The sequence below is a fragment of the Besnoitia besnoiti genome, chromosome I, assembly GCF_002563875.1.
Source record: "Besnoitia besnoiti strain Bb-Ger1 chromosome I, whole genome shotgun sequence".
In the NCBI taxonomy this organism is placed as follows: domain Eukaryota; phylum Apicomplexa; class Conoidasida; order Eucoccidiorida; family Sarcocystidae; genus Besnoitia; species Besnoitia besnoiti.
The window spans coordinates 6,116,271-6,137,948 of NC_042356.1; the positions used below are offsets into that span (position 1 = coordinate 6,116,271).

The following is a 21,678-nucleotide window of genomic DNA, read 5'->3' on the forward strand; positions in this document are numbered from 1 at the left end:
GTAACTCTGCTACACTTCCTGTGAGGACATCTGCCAGAGACTAAGCGGATCGAAGACGCAAATCCTACAGGGGCCACGCGACTTGCGTGTGTGTTTTCGCATGCCATTAAGAAGGAATATGAATAAAATCGGGAGCTCGTCCGAACGGAGAGACCAGCAAGGGGAAAATCTGCTGTGTACGAACATTTGGGAGTATGTATGCACGAATCCCTGTACGGAGGCAACGGCGTTTGCATGGTCATTTCCCTGAGAGCCGTTTGAGCCTCGCAAATGTTCGACGGAAACAAAAATCCCGAGGCGCTGCAATCACCCACGAGTGATCTCATGTATTGTGTCTGCCTTACAGTCCCTCGTCTGCAGCCGCATCGACGCCTCCCCCCCCCCCCTCCCCCCTCACCGTGTGCACTCTCGCTGCCGCCATCCTGGCTCTGCGTCGTCTGTGCGGCCGTTTGACACGTTTTCGAAAACCGTAGCTCCTCTGCTTTCTGGCTAAAGAATCCCCCGGTGCTCGCACGCAGGTGTGCCCTGTCGGCGCCTTCGCAGGCACTCCCTCCTACTTACCCCTTCCCCCGGAGTACGACGAAGAGGACGACCCCAGTTTGGTCAACTCGCCGGTTGCAAGTTTCACGAGGTCTTCGATTTCCACCGCCGTCCAGTGAGACACGGCCTTTCCCTTGACGTAGATGACTTTGTCCTTCACATACATGTTTGTCCTCCCGTAGGCGTAGACTTGCCTGCCCTCCTCGATTCGACCCAGCTTCGGCTTGAACAGCAGGCCCTTCTCCTTCGCGAGCCCTTCCAGGTACTCGAGCAGGCTGACTGCGCCCACTGCGGGCGCCGCCCCCGCGGGTCCGCCGTCGCCAGGGCCCCCCTCGGGGGGCATCGGGGGCGGCGGACCCGCGGGGGCGGCGCCAGCGCCCAAGCCGGGATCCCCGCGGGGCGGGAAGGGCCCGACGGCCCGGGGCGTGGCGGGCGGCGGGTGCGGGAAGGCGGAGGCGTCGGGCGGCAGCGGCGCGGCGCCGTTCGCGGGGGCTTGAGGAACGACAGGAAGCCCGAGCGCGGCGGACGCGTAGTTCATGAGCTGCAGCGCCTCGACGAAGACGCCTTGGACGCGGGGGTGGGTTACCAGCGCCTGCGGCAGGATTTCTTTCCAACCCGAATACCACTCCAGGATTTCGGTGAAGTCGGCATGCGTCGAGCTGATCCACACTTTGAGCAGCTGCAGCCAGCGCGGGAAGAAGGCTGTGAGGAAAAGGTTGACAAGCATCTCCAGGGGGAGGAGCGGCGCCCAAACGAGGACGTCGTGGAGGGCGTCAGTGTTTTGTTTATCGGGTCGGATCGGCATGTTGAGCAGGTGCTCGTGGAGCTTGGGCATGACAGACCGCTGCAGAAGCGCGGCGAAGCTGTAGGCGTCGAAGATCTCCTTCCACGGCACCAACAGGTTCACTGCGCTGCGGTCCGTCGCCTTCCACTTGGCGTCCAGCGCGAGCCCGATCTTGAGCCGCAGTGGTGAAGAGAGGAGCTGCAGATGGACGGGCGTGAGGTGCGGTAGCCAGGGATGCAACCAGGTGTGAATCGGCACGCGTGCCTTGACCGGGTTCCAGAGGTCTACAGCTTCCAGCAACTTGTGCAGAATCACGTCTTCAATCAAATACCGCGCCGCGTCTGGCGGAAGCGCCCCCAGCCACCGCTCGACCAACGTCAGCACGCAAACCCCGCGGGTCTCGCCAGACCCCGCCGCGCCCGTCTCCGCCTCAGCCGCGCCACGGCTCTCTCCGCTCTCCTCCGCGCGCTTCATCCGTGTGCCCTCGCCCTCGTCGGGCTCCCAGTCGTTGACCAGCGCCGTCCGCAGAGTCTCCAACACCGTCAGCCGCAGCACGTGCTCCAGTGCGTACGCGCCGAGGCGGTAGGACTCTGCGGACGCCTGCGGAGACAGCCGCCGCAGCCGCAGCGCCGCCGTGTTGCCATCCAGCGCGAGGCGAAAGGTGAAGGTCTCTTGCCGCCGGCGCTGCAGAACTGCGCCCTCGACCCGCCCCGAAAGAAGCGGGAAAAGCCACGAGTGCACCGCCAGCCCGTCGGGCGACGCCGAGGCCTCCGACGCGTCCAGCCCTCGCGCCCGCGCGAGCGCCAGGTGCAGCGCGCGGACTTCTGCCGCTTCGCGCTGTTGAAGAGCAGAAAAGAAGGCAACCAGGCGCCCGACTGCCACGGGCAACTGCGTGCTGAAGTCGGGCTCTGAGGGACTTTCCAGCGACGAAGAGGCCGCCCGAGACGGCGCGAGCGGCCGCCAGTTTTTGAGCGAGCGCTGGAGCCGCGGGCGAAGCACCGCCGTGAGGAGGGCGGGGACGTGGAGCATGCGGAATTCGAGAGGACACCGCGTGTGTAAGTCTTTCGCCAGCTCCAAGGCTTCGTCGAGCCCAAAGGGATCGCCGGCGCGACTGGGCGATGGAGCGCCGCGTGGCAGGCGATTGCTGGAGGCCTCCGCCTTCGGGCTTTCCCGCGGGCTCGTACTCCGGTCTCGGCTGAGTCTCTCGGCCGGCGTGCTCGCGCTGCGACTCCTCACTTCACTGGCGTTGCCTCGTTCCTTCGAATCTGCAGACTCTCGCGACTTCTCTCGGTGCTTCTGCTCGCTCTGCGACGAGCCGCGTCGGTCGTCCTCTCGGTCGTCGTCGCCCCTGCGCTCTCTGGACCTCTCCTCGTCTCCCTTGGCGGCGGCAGAGTCTCTCTCTTTTCGCCTTCTCCGTCGTTCGTCGTCCTCGTCTTTCTCTCTGCGTCTGCGGCGTCGCTCTTCGTCTTCTTCGTCGTCCCGCGATCGCCCGTCGCGGCGCCGGCTTCCCCAGGACGCCTCGCGCCGGTCTTCCTCCCTGCCGCCTCGCTCCTTCGCTCTGCCTCCTCTGTCCTCCTCCTCCTCGCAGGTCGCGGCTCCGTGCGACGCCCCGCCGCTGAAGTCAAGCTTCTCCCTCAGGCGCCGCAGAGCGTCCTCGACTTGGCTCACGCGCCGCGCAAGGGTGCGGGCGCTGCGCAACGAAGCAAAGATGGAGCGCTCAAGGGCCGCCGCGGCGCTCGGGTCGTGGCTCTTCTCCTCGCCGTCGTTGTTCTCCCTCGCGTCCCACACGTCCTCAGCGTCGAGGTCGGCTTCACCTGGGTCGCTGGGGGCCTCGGTGTACCTCAGCAGATTCGCCTCTTGCTCCTTCTTCTCCAAGACGACGCGTCTCAGTTCGTCCTGCACATTCTGAATCACGTGGCGCAGCTGCAGCTGCAGGCTGCGGAGCGGCGCATCGCGTGCGAGCTTGGCGCCCTTCTTCCGCCCCGTCTCGTCGCCGTCGCCCTCCGCGAGACCCTGCAGGATGTTGTCGTCGTCCTCGTCGGCGGCGCCGTCGGCAACGCGCTTGTGGTGAAGAAGCGTCTCGCGCAGGTCGTTTTTGTCCTGAATCACGCGGATCTCGGGACCGGTCATGTCCAGGATGCGGACGGAAGCCGCGGCGACTTTATCACGACTCCGCTGCGCCTGCAGACGACCCTCTGCCGCGATCTCCGCCGCCGTCTGCGCCAGCCGTTTCTTCCGCCTCTCGGCTGCGCTCAACTTGTCGCCGCCCTTCTTCCAAGCCTCGGAGAAGCCGCTCGCCGCGTCGTCCCGCTTGCCCAGCAAAATGTCGAGCGCTGTCGAACCCTTGCCCGTAGAAGGACGTCCCACGCGCTCACCGGACTCCTGAAAATAAAAAAACTCTACGGAACTGCATGCAGCGTCCGAACCAGCAAACTAACCGACGAGGCCACGGAGACCCCAAACCCACCGCAGAGAACTGTGCCAGCGCGTTCAACGCGAAAGAAAACAGAACGGCGCCGTGATGCGCTCAGGTAAAAATCCTTGGAAAACGAACAATGGTACAGTTCAAGATAAAGACTCGGCGCCGAAACCAACGCAGGGCAGCGGGACCCACCCTCACAGCAAGCTCCCCTTGCGCAACTATGTATATGTATATATAAGTGTGCATACAGATACATAAATATATCTATATTTATACCTATATATATACATATATACATATGTATATAAATATCTGAATGATTTATATAAAAAGAGGTGCGAGAGCACAGAGAAGTAGATCCGTAGAGAGGACGGTAAAGACGAACCCAGTGATATCGTGCGACCTATGTAACCAGGTAGGAAGCAGATAGATGCACAGATGGCTAGGTACAGATCGCGAGAGAGGGAAGTTCGAGCAGTCGATGCATCTTCGAGTTCGCCTACCTGCAGGCCGCGGTTTTTCTCTCTGACGCGGACTTCGATGGGGTTAGCGACCCCCGTGCCGTGGCGGCCAAGGCCTCCACCTTTGAAGCCCATCTTTTTGAGCAGCTTGAAGCCCACACCGTACGTTTTTTCCATTTTGGCGAATCCCCACGTGTTTCTCTCAACTTTGAGCGACGCGGTGTCTCTGTCGCCTCGCTGACCTTCAGCGCCGCCCTTCGCGCGGTCGCTGGAGAATTCGAAGCGATTCGACTTGCCGGTTCTCTCCTCCTCCTCGCTGCTACACGAATCGCTCTCTGAAGACAACGCTGCCTCTGCACCGTCCTTCGCGGCCTCGGCAGGGGCAGCCGCCTCACCCTCGAGCTTCCTCCGCTTCTGCTCGCGCGCGGCCTCGCGGTCGCCCGCAGGATCGCTGGAGACACTCGACGAGGCGGTAGGAGGCGATGACGCCGCAGACTGGAATCCCTGCACTCCGCTGGGCGTCTTCGCCGGCGCGTCTTTTGCCTTTTCTTCCTTTTCATCTTCTTCCTCGCTCGACTCGTAAGCGTCGCCGAGAACTTCTTTGAGCACCTGAGCGTTCAGCAGCTGGTCGTGGAGCGAGAGGCCGGCGACGCCGCCTTCGTCCTCCTCGGGTTCGGCTTCCGCATCGTCTTCGGTCGCGGCGAGTTTCTCCTCCCGCACAGGCGACGAAGATTTTCTGCGTTTTTTCTTCTTTTTCTCGGGGTTCGCTTCGCCGTCGCCGGCCTTCTTCGCCTCCCCCTCGGCGCTGCTGGGCTTCCAGACGCCGCCCTTCACGAACTTGATCGCGCCGCCCTTCACCTTCCCGCCGCCCGCGTAGAGACTCGCCTCGTCGTCGCTGCTGTCCAGCAGAAAGTGACTCGTTTTCTCCTCGTCATCGGGCTCGACGGGGCCTCCAAACACGCCGTAGATCTGCTCATGCTTGCGCGCCTCGCGAGCGGAGGCAGCAAAAGAAAACGACGAACCGCCGCGCCGGCGAGACCCGCCCGCCGCGGACGATCCGTCGCCGCTCATCGCGGCTCCGGGGGGGGCGAGATGGGGGGGAGCAAAAATGTCGAGGAAACGAGAATGGCGACAGAAATGAGCCGCGGAATCCCACAGAGGAGCGTGGCGAGTGGCGAGAGGAAGCGACAGAGGGGGGATGAAAGAACTCGAGACCCGCGCGAGGAGAGGCCAAGGAAACTGCGTCACCCGCTGCCAGGGGTCATCGAAACTGGAGAGCAGGGAACGACTGACAGGGAACGAAGATCAGACGAAGGCAGGCATAAAGAGAGCGAGGAGTGAGAGGCCGTCCGGAGGGGGCAAACAAGAAAAAGAGAAACAAGGGGCGTCTCGCGCTTCAGCGGTCTTTCAGTCTTCCACTGGGTGTTTTAAAAAATGAAAAAGAAATACGAGAAAGTGAAGAGAGAGATTAGGAGCGAAAAAAGAAGAAACACGGAGGCCAGGAGAGCATGTACGAGTCTAAAGCATGCAGGCGTCGCAAAGGGACAGGAGCGAGATAAGAAGTGGTGGAAAATTGAAAAAGCCCCTAGAAGTAGATCTCTTTGGATTCTTTGCTAGCAAGAGCGGAAAGAGCAGAATGACAAGAGAAAAAAACGAAAGACCTCTCCTCAGTCAGGCGGGTTGATCCCCCCCTCCCGACTCACACACAGGAGAAGCCGGCAGGCGAGCAGGAATTAGATGCATATTCCCTCTGACAACGAGGGACTCTACGCGGAATAAGCCCCTTATCCCGAGAAGAAAAGAAGGAATCGGGCGTGGCGGGTTCGGCGGCGACCCAACATGCTTGGCAAGTTCGAAGCAGTCCAGCCCAGCGTTTTTTCGCGGACGCATGCGCGGCGTAAATCTCGGGTATTCGGGCGAAAACCATGCGAGATTTGTTTTTGTGAAACGCAGTCTTTACAATACACTCCTGAAATCATGTCGAAGTGGTGTAGGCTCTTCACGGCACCACTGTGAAAGGGGGTGGAGAAAGAAAAACTCCCGTCGCCGCTTCAAGCCCTAGAGTTTGTAGAGCCGCCGCCAGGGGGCGAACGCTGAAAGCTCTGGTGACTAGATTCCCCATGATTACATGCTTATTTCACATGCGCTTGCCCTCGCCTTTTGACATGCGTAGGAGAAGAGGCTTAACGCGTGTTATGGTGAGGCTGTCGCGTCTCAAGTCGATGAAACCTCATCCGGTTCGAAAAGAGTGCGTATCTACATATACATGGGTTCACTATTAATTCTCAGGCATGGGCGCATCATACGCATCGCTCAGATCAAATAGGCGTCTTTGGGATGATTGACCTCTCTGTCCATTCATGATCGAAAAAACGCAAGCTGAGAAACGTTCGTATATACGCAGGGCAATTTGCATCCGTCGGCGACAGAGGTGAAATACGCAGACGCATGCTGAGTTGCTTACGATGCAGATGTATGTTTTTGGGGCGCCTATTAAAAAAGCCACTTCATGCGGGTTTCCTCAAACTGAAAGGCAGACTTTCTCCTGGTGCGAATGCCTAACCCGTCGTGCTGGCTAATGAGTTGCCAGGCTTTCAGCGCAGCGTTGAAGGGTATGAGCAGCCACGCCGAGGATAAGGGAAGATCGTGTTTCAGTATTGAACAGAAAGACTAGGGAGTGGCAGCGATGATCCAGGGCTGACGAGGTGTTTTGCTCCTCACCCACCCAAGTAACTTTTTCACAGAACAGAGCACTACACCTGTTTCCAAGCCCCGAGTGAAACGTCGCAGACAGGTTGAATCGAAGTTCAACTCCATAGGAATGAGCTGCGCCCTCAAGTCACGCGTTCCGCTGTTTAATCATCGTTTTGAGGACGTGGGGGGATATCTGTGACACGACAGGCCTTGCGCACGGCAGATGTGGTGTTACCGTTCAACAGAGTGAGCTCGCGAGAAACTGTCTTCCTCAGAATCGCATGTATCAGGGTAGAAAAAGGAATAGAAGAGGCGGGAAACGCAAGTTCAAGAGACAGTCTGGTGGTTCCTAGTGACGCCTTTTGTTGACATCAGATGAAATTGACGACGGACGCACGACTAGCTTGTCAGGCGAGCTCAGCTCTTCCTGGAGTCCCGCCTGGGAGCGATTGAACAACAGGCTCAGAATGGGCTGTCTCCTGGAAAGGAAATGTTTCTATCAGGCATGAGACGTCACGGCCTTCGAGTCATCCCCACCTCTGAGTTTACTCATCTTCACTAATTCGATGGAAGGTCAGATTCAGCCTTCCTCGACTTCTCCCTACTGTCGTGCTCGTCGATGATGCATTGCCATCGAGTCCTACATCCAAAGCGGGATTCACGCGGACCCATACGACCCTTCATATGGATAGTGACATGCAATGGTATGAATGAATGTGAAGATGGCCGTATATATATACATACATAGATATATTTATATAATTTATTCGGGCATGTAGGTGGATTGTGAGGATTACGTAGGGGAGACAGTAAGGGATGCGAAGGCGAGTCGAGGGAACTGGGATGCCTCGTGCGCATGTATCGTACTTCCACGAAGCTGTGAAAGTTCTGTGACCTTTTTCACGCATCGTCTAAGGGGCAGAGGTCTTCGCCTTTCTCTTGCATCGGTTTTCGTGTCTTTCGCCGGAGAGACGCGCCTCGCGGTGTCTGGAGTGAGACTGCGTCCCTCTAAGTTCAAAAATGGTCGCCGAATCTGTTTCCTCTGTGCATGCAGCAACTAAGCTCGTGACCCCCGACTCCGGAGTGCCTGTTTGTTGCTTCGAGGAAATAACATGTGGCGCATCTGCCCGCAGACTCGACACCCGTACTGCGGAGAGCTGCGCGCCGGTCGCCTGCTCTTAAGAGTCGCTCACGGAGTCTTGTTGTCGCCCCATGGCAGAAACATGGAATACAGTTTGTGGCGTGTTCGCCTCGCGTACCTTTGAGAAAATTCCAGTGGAGCTGCCTCACGCAGTCACGTACCTGTTTTGTTTAAGCTCTGCCGCGCGGTCGCCGAGTTGGGCAGGAAACATTTGCGCTAGGCTTCCAAAGAGAGGGCTACAAATACAGTCTGTGCGAATGAAAGCCCAAACAATAAATTTTCAATCTCCAGAAGTGGCGTCGAAGAACGCGCCATGTGACTGTGCTTCACTGACTCTCTGGTTCGTCCCCTAGACACGTTTGCATCTCCCAAGCCGCGGCCGCCGCGAGTCCGCCACCCTCGAACGTGAGCAACGCCTAAAACGGCTAATCGTGACTAAACGTGGCAGTTATTGAATGTCATCCGCTTTGGCAGCAGGAGCACTCCTGGCGGCGAGTCTTGCAGGACACGCCGCACCAAGCCCTACGCACGCAGATCGAGTTTCCTGTTTTCCGCCACGCACTTCACTCTCGCTTCCATTTTCCATCTATCTATCGACCAGCATATATATCTAACTATCTATCTGTGTGTATCTATGTATTTGTGTACCTATCTATCTATGTATCTATCTATCTATGTATCTGTCTGTCTACCGATTTATCTGTCTATCTAGGCTTGTCTGCGTTACAACGCAAGGGAGCTCTCTCTCTTCCGCTCTGTGAGTCTTTCAACTTATCCGTCAACTTTTTTGTCAGCTGATGATGCACATATTTATATTGATGTATATATAAATGGATAAATATATATGGCGGATGCATATGTTATGTGACTGCCCGGTGTTTGAGCATAAATAGACATTTCCGACTTGAGACGCCGCTGTTACCTATGAAGTTGACTTGGCACTTGGCGACGTTGTACAGGTTGAAGTCCGCGAAAGTTGGCATGTGCGGCGGCTGCCCGAGCTGTTGTTCAAGTTTGTTCTAGAAAAGAAGAAGACAGTGGAAAGCTTCGGAAAACATGCACACCGACATTGCAGTACCGGACCTGCGAGCAGGCGCCTTTGCACTTCGCCAGCCGCGCTGGACTTCACGCTCCACGCATCTGTAGGTTTGAGGCTTCACCTCCACTACAGCAAGATTCCATTTATATACATATATATGTATATATTGATGATGCATATCTGGTGTGGGGTTTTGGCATGTATCCACAGGAAAGCCACGATGAAACTTCGAAACCGCGCGGCCTCGCATCTCACATGCGCCTGGGCGGACGCGGCTTGAGAGGCCGCGCAGAGGCGCTCGACAGACTTCAGCAGAGTCGTCTCAGCCGGCCCTCTTTTCTACTCGGTTACCTCTACTGCCTTACTTCTGCACACACGCGGGTCGTATACACGGCCGCATTCCAACCATAAAAGTAAATAAATGCAAATGCGTATACGCAATTGTATATAAGTAGATGTATATGTCTGTATATATGCGCGTATGTGTGTGTGCGTGAGCGTGGAGGGAAGGTGCGCAGGGTGCGGAGCTGGATGGAGACGGCTGCTCCGGCGCCCACCTGCTGGATGAATTCGTCGCATGCGCGGAGAGCCCAGGCGTAGGAGAACTCGAAAGCGAGCATCGGGTTGGAGATGTCCGAGGCGTGGAGCAGAAGGCCCTCGAGGTACGGCTTCTGCAGAGTCACGATGATGCCTTCTGCCTGTACCATTTCGCCGGCGATCTTCTCCTGCAGCTTCGCCACCATGCCAAAGTGCTTCGCCATATCTGTCCATAGAATCGCGCTGATGATGCGCTTTCGGTACGTCGAGAACGTCTGCGGCGGAATCGAACAAAAGACGTTGAAGCGAGGATGCCTGCAGATACACGCGCAGAGAGAAAGAGCGAGACGTGCCACGGCCAGGACACCTGCGCCGGCCCCACCGGCCACACTCGAGGGGCGGCAGACTGCCAGCGTCCCATCTACCTGATTTCCGGCTCGCCGACTCCTCGCAGCCGCTGGGTGCAGCGCAGCCAGGAGCATCCGCACAGGCGGGTGCCTCGCCGAAAATGCGTTGAAACCAATTTGCATGCGTGTAGTGTATGCGATGTGAGCTAAGAGCCGGCGAGACAGTCTTCTACGCGCACAGAAGAGCGGAAGGAAACTCGAGGTGGCAAAGGTGGCATGGCACGCGCGGGGCCGCAGACGATTAGTCGCCACCTTTCCCCGATTCATCCAAAGTGCAGCTCGTAGTATAGACTCCCCAGGGAAGGCAGATTAAACCAATAAGCCTGGGTATTCCACGCGCTTGCACGCACATACAGCCGCCGCTCACCGGAGGACCTGAAAGAGCAGCGCAGCGTGGTAGTTTTCTAGAACAGAAAGATTTTGATAGAGCCGCGCCGGAAGGCTGAAGAGTGGCAGACACGAAACCGCTCAAGAGAACGACTTTCTGTTGGCCCCAGGGGGGCTTGTGTCACGCCGTCAATGGCGAACGAACGGCCTCACGGGACGGTTAAAAGCGTCGCTCTATCGCCCCAAGTTCTTCGCATGCGCAGCGGCAAACACGCCGAGCCGCGGCGTCAGGCGAATCACAGGCCGAGACTGGAGCGCGCGACGGCTGCTCTGAGTTGCACGCAAAGCTCTGTCGAGCTGAGACGCAGAAACAAAAACCTAAAGGGGTTCAGAGCGAGCTGCATAGTAGTACTAACCCGCTACCAACGCCAAACACACATTTATGCACTCATATATATATATATATATATATATATATATATATATATATATATATATATATATATATATATATGGATACAAATATATGCACACCTACGTGTATAACTCAACACGCATACACACATACACATATATATACAAATATGTAAACACTGATAAAAATATATTTATACATATATAGGTAGATATATCTGTAGGCATGCAAAAGTATACATGCATATACATGTGTATATATGCGGGTGCCGCTCCCGGCATATATATGTATGTAATTTACACTGCAGTCTCGAGCGGGTCTGAGGTGGGTGCGCCTGAGTCTGACCAGTTGTTTCGGTTGATGAAGACGTTATTGACACCGGGGTGACCGAGGTCGTGCCCCAACGCGGCGACGGAGAGAACGAAGAAGTCGATCGGCTGGAACTGCGCCGCCACGTCGGGCAGCGACATGAGTAGACAGAGAATCTGCGCAGAGTGACACACACACTCCCGAAGACGCCAGCCGCGTTTTTTCTCTGCGCCGCCAGGCCACAACAACGCATCCGTTCCGCGCCGTTAGCGAGTCTAGAGCCACTCAGCTAGTTGCACTCACGCCCACGCGTCTGTAAATGACGTTGACACTAGAGAAGAAGACGCGCCACGCCCGCTGGGAGACACGCACATGCACGTGCGTGTGTGTAACGACACATTGTGCGCCGGTAGCCCGCGTGAACACTCGCGGATGTAACATGATTTGCTTCGCCATAAAGTTGAGTTGCAGAGCGGAGGTGTATGCATAGACCTACCTGTGCGACATTGAGTGCATGAAAGAAGTTGTGGTAGGGATTAGGCTCGTAGTTTTTGTAGAGGGCGACGGCAAATCCCATGAGAATTTCTCCAGGAACCTCCAGCTGCGCCGACAGCGCGAAGTGATGAAGCAGGTCTCTGCGCAGACCGAAGACGAGACACACCCCATGCGCCGCTCGCGCCGCACGCTGACCAGTAAACACGACTCTGCTGAAGTGCACGCTTCACATCGCTTTCAGCGCAGGCTCCACGAGCCGCACGCATTCATCGCCGCGATACTTCTGCGGGCTTCCGCGTCGCCGCCACGGCTAGAATCGCGCGTCCAGCGCATGCAGGGATGGTGAATCGCAGACGCGATGCACAGCCGCACTCAAGTCTGACGCGTGAGAGTCGCCCGGGGTGCGTAGGAGGAACACACACGTTGCTAGTCAGCGTGGGGTGGCGGAAGGTGCCTGGCGACTCGTGCAGGAGCCAGAACTTCTTGGGCCTCACCTGGTCACGCGTGTCGCCGAAGATGGCGTGAGGTTTAAGACGTGAAAGTCCCAGTTCAGCACCTGATGGATGTTCAGAGGCTCGTCGTCGAAGGAGAGGGAGCTGGACGCCAAGTTGAAGAAGGCCTGAGTGGAGAAAGCAAAGCGACACGTGATCTCATAGGCACAAAGGGGCGGTTAAAAAATATCGCGCGGCTCTTCAGGGTCGCAGCTGTTCGCTCAGGATTGGTCTGATACTCGGAGATGCAGAGTCACTTCATGAGGCCGAGTCCGTGGCGAAAAGGCCGGCGATTAGGCAACACGGGGGGAGAGACGTAGGTACACCAGCGAGCCACTTCACCTCCCTTTCGACATATCACATGTAGAGTCTGCATGAGACCGAAGGGACTCGGGTTCAGTGTGTCTGTTGGCACCGCGCTGCCTCCAAAGCTAGCGACTCCTCCAAGACTCCGGTGAAGGCTACGCGCACTCCCAGGAAGCCAGCCATACAGCCAAATGCACGAGGGATATGAATCTCACTCGTGCATTGATATGCATGCATATGTCTATACATATAACCTCTCTGCAAACACAGAAATCCACCTAAACAGAGCTTCGTGAAGCAGCGCGTCGACCCCGTCACACAGACATATGTGTTTGTTTGCTTGTTGCATATTTATGTATGATGTGGAGGCCCAACTACCCATGCATGCCTTTGCAGAGCTACTACGGCAATCGTGCGCCGGCGTGCTCCTGAAATGCGCAGCCTCATCCTCCTCTTCTCACTTGAACTTCGGGCTCCTGAGGAACTTTGATGTGCAGAGACGACACAGCCTTCATGGCGACCAGCGGATCTCTGCCTGAGATTCACAATGGCACACCCGCGATGCTGCAGTTTGCATGCAACGCACAGGCTTTTCACACAGCACTTTGAGTCTCCCAATCCCGCACGCTCTTCTAGCCGCCCTGCAGGGAACCTTTTTGAACTCGAGCCGAAAGAGGTGTGAGTCTTTATCTCCTACCAACATGCTCCTCCCGCGCCTCCCGGCCGACGCAAGCTCAGTTTCCAGCGCTCGTCGAAGGTGCGGGCCGCGGTGTGAACCTGGATTCAAATTTGCTTCAGATGCATCTATCGAACTGCGACACGGTTCAGCGTGGATCCAGGGAGCGGAGGGCGAGCTTGTGTCGCATGTGACTCACGGCGGGCCTGCGGCCGCCAGGTTCGGTCGACTCCGTGGGGATCGGGGTCTGCTAAGAAGCTTCCAGTTTCGCGTTTTTTTCGCTGCGACGCCCGAGTCTCGCTGAAGAGGGGGAGAGCTTGGTAGTAGCGCAGCAGCGCGAGAGAGCCGTCAAAGGCGTCCACGAACTTTGCGCAAGCCTCCAAGTCCCCCTGGAAGGATGCCTGAGGACGCCGGCGAGGAGGCACGCGCCGCGCATCAAAGGCAGAACAGCGGCTTGCAGAGAGACAAAACGTTTGGCGCTCTGCATGTCGCTGGCTAAACGCAGTGAGGAGAGTAGTCGAGGCATTTACGCGTTTCAACTCCTCAGAGGCGCGTGAGGCGTCTGTTGCCACGGATAGCGCTGCATATAGAGTTGTGCATACAACTGTGTATGAGTCAGTCGACACAGGAACAGAGGTTTCTGGCTCTCCGAGTCCTCGACGCACGTTAAGGCCTCGGAATTCGTGCGCGCCACATCCCACGCCCTGGAAGGCCAAACCGTTCCCTTGAAGATGCAGTTCACTTTTTCAAGCGTAAAGGTAGACATATATGTACAAATCCATGCGTTTATGTACCTGTCATTCCATATTAAAAGGCACGCGACTCTGTCGATTCGCCATTACATGCGCATATCCGTGGGGGCTTTTGAGCGCTGCGCTGGCGAGGCTGCAGCCATGGCGCGCGAGCGTCGGCGCGCGTGTGAGGCTTGCGCCTCCCAGCCGGGTCCCGAGGCTCGCAGAAAAGGACTAACTGCCCTAGCAGGAACTGGACTGCGTGATGGAAAATACGCAATCCCGCTGTTCCTCTGTTCGGTGTCGGCGCGCCTTCTCACCGAGGCCTTCGCCCCAACAGAGACGACTCACTGCGGCGATGGCCTCAGCGAGTTCGCCAGCAGGTCGGGATATTCCCGTCTGGTTGATCGCCTGCACAACTGCGTTCACGCTGGCGACGAGCGGATCAGGGATGAGACGCCCAGCGGGGAACAGGGACTGCAGCGCCTCGTTGTGCAGCGGAAAAACCTCCACAGCCTCTTCTTCCGAGTCATCTGCACATGCCGACGCCGCAAATACACTCATATACATGCATAAATTTATATATGTATATGTGAGTGGACCTGGACGGCTTCGAGACCACAGACACGAATGGGTAGACGTGTTTCAGCCTGAGATTTGCCCAGTGGGTTGACGGTATATTCACGAGGACTTCAACTGTTGAGAGGTAAGCCTGTCTGCCTGTTCACGTGCAGACGGATTCAACTTTATCTATGCACATGTGTAGCAGCCTGAGGCGAGGGGCGCGTGGCCTTCTCAGCTCGCGAGCTGTGTTGATCTTTTTGCGTCCCGTGTCGATGTATTTTCGCCTTGCTGTCGAATGCTGATAGATGTGAGCCTGCCGCCATAATTGCTGCAGCGCTCGCGACCATATCCTCTTGACGGCTTGTATGCTTGACAAGGCGCGCGTGGCGACTGTTCGTCTTCCTCGCCCCCTGTGATTGTGTTTGAAGCCTCGCCGTCACATCGCTTTCCATCGAGAAACGTTCGCAACCGAGTGTGTCAGATTGTGAAATGCTTCCTGCGCATGCGTGTCCAAAGACGTCGCGGCACGTCGCTACGCGCGGCAGCGATACATATGAGCAAGTTGTTTTTCGACTTGCCTTCTTCTTGCGAGTCTTCGCTGAGGCTCGCGGGCTTGTCGCCGGAGTCGCTGCTGCCTCGGCGGGAAGCGGCGTCTTTGCCGCGAAAGACTGTGTGGAACAGGCGCCTCGCGCGGTGCTTCTCGCTTATCATCGACGCCTCGCGGGCTGTCGACCGCGCGCGCGCGCCTAGCGTCTGCCGGCGGCTGACTGAGATGCGGAAGGTGCTTTGCCGCTTTTTCTTCTCCCCCGCAGGCTCAGGGCTTCTCCGCTGCCGCCGCGTCCCTTCCAGCGGCTCCATGGAGTCGCGGAAGCGCGCAGACGTGCGCGGCGACGCCGACCCAGAGAACTCTTTGCGGACTGAGCCCAGCTGCGGCCGTGACGGAAACGGCTCGCCAGGGACGCAGGACGCCCTCTCGCCGGCCTCCTCGGCGTCGCTGTCGTCGCTGTGAAGCGGAGACACATCCCCAGATGCGAAGCTTCGCGAGCACAGAAAAACGCCTCTTGCGGCTGTGGCACACAGGCGCGTATTTTTAGATACAGGACGCCACGAACAAGACTCGGAAGAACTCGCGCCGCGCGGGTTCGAGCCCTGCCTGGGTAGTCCTTTACAGTCCGCCTCTGCAGCAGGCCTACACGCGCACTGGCCGCTCTCTGTACCTCTCAAAAACCTACAAATATACAGATATATATCTGTATATATGGATGTTTTTCCGTAAGTGTCGCGTCGGTGAGTCGGGCATGGTCTATGGAGCGCCGTCAGTCTCCGCATCCCCACAGCACGCTGCCGCGTTTCACTTGTCTTACTCCTCGTCTTCCGCTGACGCCGTGCCGCCGGTGAGGCTCTCCGTTGCCTTCGCAAACACTCGAATGAGCGCCTCGGTTCGCACCGGCACAGACAACCTGCGCAAACCCGATGTGAAAACAACTGAGCTTCCTAAAGAGCGAATCAGTTTTCTCCAAATCCCACAGTACCACGTGGCGAGTTGCTACAGTTGTAGACCGTTGTTGAAGCATCTTTCAGTGATCGCTGGGAGCGCGTTGGCTCTGCGTGCGCCGCAGAACGTGAGGGTTTGGGGGGGCGTGAGCACGCTTCAGGCGGCTTCCAGCTTGACAGCAGACAGCCCGACGATAGTGCCCATGCGTGTTAAGGGGTTTGGGACTCCCCTGTCTCCCGACAGCTTCCAAATATTCACACAAAAAACGCATATATGCCTGCTTTCCTCCGCTAACTAGAACGCTGTGCATGCGCCCGTTTGGAGCGCCAGCCGGATGCATCAGACACAGACATGCACACAGGCGAATATTTATAGAAATGAATGATCTTTTCTGCACATACATACATCTAGTGTGAGCTCGCTTCTGCAGCCACAACTCGGCGTGCCGGGGCGCACTCCGCTTCATCGCCAGGCGCGCGGTTAGTTCCACCGACCTGATTACGTCTTCTGGAAGGGGCTGCGCGAGCGTGTCTCCTTCGCTTCCCTCTGATCCGCTCGGATCGCCTGAGGACGAAATGAAGACGTTTAACACTGGCGGGCGCTCCGCAGCTCTGGTGCGGGCCTCCGCGGCTTCTCTCGCAAAGTGAAAGATCTCCGCCGCGCTCAGCCGGCGCGAGGCAGGGTGTGCGGGATCCGCGGAGAGCTCGACGAAGTCGCCGAGGAGGAAAGCGAGCGTCGCCACGTTGGTTTCCTGAACGCAGTTAACGAGGCGACACGGCGTCGTAGCCTGTTGCGCGGGCTCGCAGGGCCTCGCGGCCTTACGCGCGCCCTGCGCGAAGCCTAATCCGCGTGAAAACTGCGTGACGTCGAGGTTGACTTCTCACGCTGGCCAGGAGTTCTTGAAGGTGCTTCAGACAGAAGCACGAGACGAACTGAAGGCCAACGTCGTTGCAGAGGAACTGCACGCAGCGCGAAGTCTCCAGCGAGAGCGCGAGGGCGAGGATGCGCCGCTGCGCGCCGGCGAGCGACGCGCGAAAGCCCTTTTGGAAGTCCAACAGGCGGAAGCGCGCACGCGTGCGGATTTGAAAGGAGACGAAAGTCCCGCGAGACGGCGAAGAGAGAATCTGCATCGAGCCCCCCATCGTCTGCAGCAGCTTCGCCGTACAAAGCATGCGAAGGCCGTGCCCAGATCTGCGGCGCTTGAACAGACACCGCGAACCGACAAGACGCAGTTGAGAAATACCCAGCTCAGCCGCCAAACAAGCGCCTCAAGAGACAGACGTGTGCGAGCCCCGAGGCTGCAAGCGCCTCGCGAGCTGCGCAAGGCGCTGCGGAGGCGACCGGCCCGAGGCACCGAGAGCAAGGAGCGATAGCGAGCATGCAGCAGGCCTCCAGCAGAGTGATCCGTGGAGGACTGTCTGCCTGAAACCGAGTCGAGCAGAGACAGGAGGTCGCAGGGGTGGATGCACGTTCTTCGCGTGACACGAACAGTCGCTAACGCTCTCGCTGACCATGTGACAAGAGGGCGAAGCCCGACTGGCGCGTGTTTTGAAGGGCTGCCCGATGTGGCGGTCTTTACGTCAATTCCGGGGAAGCGATGCATCTGCGCTGGTGTTTGGATCTGACTAAAGGATGCGTGCACAGGTGCTGTGTGTCTACGTGCGTCTGTGTGCATGTATACAGGCACAGCTAGGGCTGGAGAGCGAAGCCGCAGACAGCGGAAAGCATACTCCCGCGGCCCGCCGCCACGTTCAAACTTACCGCTTGAGGAGGCTCTTAGGCTGACCGAGCTCCTGCGCCTCGCGGTTCTCCATGCACACGCCGTGGCCTTTCACCTGAGAGACAAACCCGCGTGTCGAACAATCTCACGCTGCGAGAAGAAAGTTTTTGCATCTCGCGGCGTGCGCTCACTCTGCGGAATTCCGAGGCGCAGCGCTCAGACGAGGTTTTCGCTCGTCGTGTGGCTCTCGGTTAGAACGGAGTAGTCAATAGAAAGGGCGGAATCGCCCGCGGCGGAAAAAGCTTCTGTAAGCCGCGAGAGGCGCACGCTCAGGCCGGTCTCTTTGAGTGCCTCTCCTTGCAGAGACGTGGAGGAATGCTGAAAGCGTCAGTGTAGAGACTCGCGACCTTTCACTCGGCAGAAAAGAGAAAACATTGAGAGAGGGCCGCCGTGTCTTCGCGGCACGGGCTCGAGATGCAAGAGACGACTCAGGCAGGCGCTGCAACCTGAGCACGATCTGACCTCGAAGTGGATGGTGAAGGACCGAAATTCTGCCAGCGAGTCTCCCGGACGCGCGGCTGCGGCGCTGGCGTTCACGAAGACGTCGATGCCTCTCCCCTTCTCCAGAGTGTGGTCAACGACGAAAGACAAAATCTGCCAACGATGGAAAGCAGACGCAGCGAGGCTCTGGCGCAGACTGCCCACCCTGCTCCTTCTCGCCACAGTCCATTTAGACTAGCTGCCCAAAATACATGCGTCGAAACGGACATACAGGCGCCTGAGTAGACGAAGAGCTTAGGCAGCTTGCGCTGCTCCCTCAAGTCTCCTGTCCACAACGCCAATCTAGACTCGCGCACACAGCAGCTACGCCTGCTACCCTCCAAATAAAGATGTGCATCTATACATACATACTGATGTGAATATATGAGTGTTTCCGCATGCACGACGACATGCTTCGGCCGCCGCACAGAGGAGCCGGGGGCGGCGGGTAGTCCGAGCTCCAGTGTAGGGTTTAGGGGGACCCTGAGGCCACCTCTGACATCACATCCTGTACGAGTTTGCCTTGAACGCCTCCTAAGAGGGATTCAATGCATTTTCTTCTACTAACTTTTGTCAGGATTGTCCTCAGTTTCTGCGAGTCCACGAGGGCAAGGGATGGGCATCCCGAGCCGAAAGTGCAGGAGACTGGGAGTCCGCGAGCCTCTGTTTTCGCGGAGAAGATCTTCAGACAGTCCTCCACGACTTCGCGAATATTCGTTTCTTCGAAAGCCGCCTGAAAGATACCATGCATGGCGTTCGTCGCAGAAAAGGAGGCATGAGCAAAGCCACACGGGTTGCGCGCGGGCAGTGGATGTGCTTGTAGACGCGTCGCGGCACAACGGGTCACTGCAGGAGACCTTCAGAGTTCTCCGTGCAGCGACTGAAATCGACGCGCCGCACACAAATCTGAGGAAGGGCTTGAAGCCATCTCTCCTTCCGCGTGCGCGAGGCAGACACGCAGGAGCCAGCCGGTGACACACACATTCCAATAACAAGAGACATGCATATCACTGGTCTCAAAAAAGTTGTAACGACACAGGTTTCGTGCGCGTTCGCATCCACGTATATCTATAAATACATGGGTTTGTATGGTGATGCACTCCGCATGTACTTATGTGCACAAAGTTGCGATTGGATGATTCAGCACTGGACTACTGCCGAGGTTCACACGTACTAGCACGGCTTCAACAACTCGCCAAAATCCAGTACACCTCCCCTTTTAGCGGTTTCAATCTAAAGTCATCTCTGATGTTTGTTTTCTAATCTCTATGCGCGGTACGAGCGCTTCCGGAGGGGGCCTCCAGGCGTCAGGGCAGGTAGGCGAAGGCCACCTTTTTTCTGTATCTGCTTTCGCGTCTGCGGCTGTCGTTTGGGTTGCAGACCTGGTGAACTTCGACTTCTGAGGCCAGGCAGCTGACGGCGTTGACGGTCGCGGCCTCCGTGTCGACGACGCACTTCTCCATGATTTTCAAGATTTTCTGGTGATACGGCGTGAGGGCCGAAGAGACGCCCGCGAGCGCGGCGACGCCGCTGACCACATGCAGGTTGGGCGCCACGCAGTACTCGAACGAAGCATGCACGAAGTCAGTCATTTCGTCGATCTTCTTCCGCAACTCCTCGACTGACTCGAAGAACGCTTCTTGACAGACCTCGAAGGCCCGCTGCAGCCTCCCTGAGACGCAACGACGCACGACAAAAAACACGAGACTGGAAGCGACTCAGCCTCCGCGCTGCGTGGACTTCCACGAATACACGCACACATAGCTCGTGATTTGCAAACTGATGTGCATGATGCACTATGATTGGTCACGCAATGTGCAGTCGAATGGATGCACACGCCCTAAGCTGAGGCGCTCGCCGTCGGTAGGCTGCTGGGCCTGCAGCGGCCACGCTTCTTCCTTTCGGGTGTGTGTTTCTTCAGCAGTGCTTGTCGAGAGGCTGCGCAACTGTGTGCGTCTCTGAGAGGTTTCTTAGGAGTGGAGGGTGCCCTGTCTGCTGTCTTACTCGAGAAGACCGTGACGGCAACGATGAAGCTGATGAGCGCGGTGGCGAGGATCGCGGCGACGGCGCCGGCGGCCCACATGAGGCTCGCCCAGTCGCGTTGGGCAGCGAGTTCTGCAGTGAGGCGTTGGAGTGTGTCGAGGTAGCTGTCGACGGCGTCTTTGATCTCCTGGTGGCGGGACGCAGTGGAGAAGACGAAAGACATTGGCCCCGAGACTTCTTTCCAGCTCGATGGCAGGCGGTTCACGACGACTTCATTGACGATATCCGCGATGCGTAGTCTGTCTCGAAGGACGGCGGCCGTCAGGGCGTCTTTGAACTTGGCGTCGACCGCCTCCAGCTGCGCAAGCAGGCGTTTCAAGGGACAGGGCTGCTTGCGGCCCTGCGACGTGTAGTTGGGGTCGATGCACCGAGACGTGGCCGCTGCCGCAAAGTCTGTGGTGCGTAGGACCTCGAGGGCGGAGAGGATCAGGTTCGCGCCGGTGACGAATCCGGCTTGGACGGTGAAGGCGATTTCCGGCGTGATGACTGACGCCTCAGAGAAGGGCCTCGTGTCCAGCGCGAACGACCACTGCGCGGCCGTTTCTGCGAGGTCCAGCATCATGGTGATATTCTTCGCCGCCGCCATTTCCTCGTCCAGCCGCGCCACGGAGTCAAGGACGCGGTGCTTCACCGACGCAAAGAAAAAGGCGCAAGTCGTCGTCCCCACGACCGCGACCAGCAGCAGCACCGCCACAACCAGGTGCGCGCGCTGAATAGAGCGGCCGTTGCCTGCTATCTCTTCATTGTAGGTGTGGTACATCGTGTACGTCTTCTCCTGGTGCGTTGTCTTCAGCGGCGTCGTCGAGTTGTGCGTGGAACCGAGACGCAGCGTGTCCATGTGCGACGTCTTCTGCGGAACGCTCCGCGCGCTTGGGCCGTGGGCGCAGCCCGGCACCGGAGCCCTGTCCCTCCCGCCATTTGACGCCTGAGGAGATTTCTTGGCGGCGCCCATTTCTGTGCTGTGCGTTGCCTTCCTCGCTGTGGCTCTGCCAGTCTCTCCCTCACGACAACTCCTGTCCAGTTCATCCCCTCATGCCGCAGAGAAGCGCCGGCGACCGGCCGCGACAACAGGAAGCCTGAGGCTCTTAAGCGACCGCACAGGTGATTGGCGAGGCAGGCGCGGAGTGACGGGGGCTGTCAGGGCTAGCGCCAAACGCACGGAGAGCGATGTGTGTGCGAAAGCGACTTCCAGTAAAAGCCCAAGCGAGGCCTGTCGAAGCGTCGTCCAGTGGAGAGATGAAGTCGAAGGAATCGGGGTATCCCAGGCCCTTTCGTTTCGGTAGTCGGGAGCCGAAACAAACTGGCGCACTCCCTCAGTGTCTGAAGCTACCTGTTGTGACGGGGTGTCTGGGTGCCTGAACCACGTTCGAAGTAGTACGTGTTCGTTAAAAAAATGGACGCCGAGCTGGGTAAGAAACGGGGAGGCGTGGAACCGCGAGAGACGGTACGCCCTCCACGGTGCATGCGAAACGAGCGGCCTGGGTTACAGCGGCCTCTCCGGCAAGGGTCTAGCGCTGCAGCGCCCGTTCAGGCTGGCGCCA

The 21,678-nt window shown here is 57.8% G+C and overlaps 2 protein-coding genes across 2 annotated transcripts; both read right to left on the reverse strand.

Annotated features, from left to right (window-relative positions):
• Positions 1 to 553: 553 nt before the first annotated feature.
• On the reverse strand, positions 554 to 5,278 carry BESB_008650 (G-patch domain-containing protein; the record flags this gene model as incomplete). The annotated part of the gene is made up of 2 exons (XM_029359619.1): positions 554 to 3,706; positions 4,250 to 5,278. 2 exons carry the CDS (start codon positions 5,276 to 5,278, stop codon positions 554 to 556), a joined length of 4,182 nt encoding a protein of 1,393 aa, XP_029222532.1.
• A 2,909-nt stretch (positions 5,279 to 8,187) lies between these two features.
• Positions 8,188 to 21,089, reverse strand: BESB_008660 (3'5'-cyclic nucleotide phosphodiesterase domain-containing protein; the record flags this gene model as incomplete). The annotated part of the gene is made up of 19 exons (XM_029359620.1): positions 8,188 to 8,291; positions 8,965 to 9,061; positions 9,639 to 9,933; positions 10,393 to 10,467; positions 11,113 to 11,252; positions 11,573 to 11,711; positions 12,066 to 12,190; positions 12,830 to 12,903; positions 13,244 to 13,445; positions 14,127 to 14,308; positions 14,918 to 15,333; positions 15,704 to 15,799; positions 16,329 to 16,585; positions 16,719 to 17,025; positions 17,596 to 17,669; positions 18,077 to 18,208; positions 18,663 to 18,827; positions 19,477 to 19,766; positions 20,099 to 21,089. 19 exons carry the CDS (start codon positions 21,087 to 21,089, stop codon positions 8,188 to 8,190), a joined length of 4,161 nt encoding a protein of 1,386 aa, XP_029222533.1.
• Positions 21,090 to 21,678: the final 589 nt, after the last annotated feature.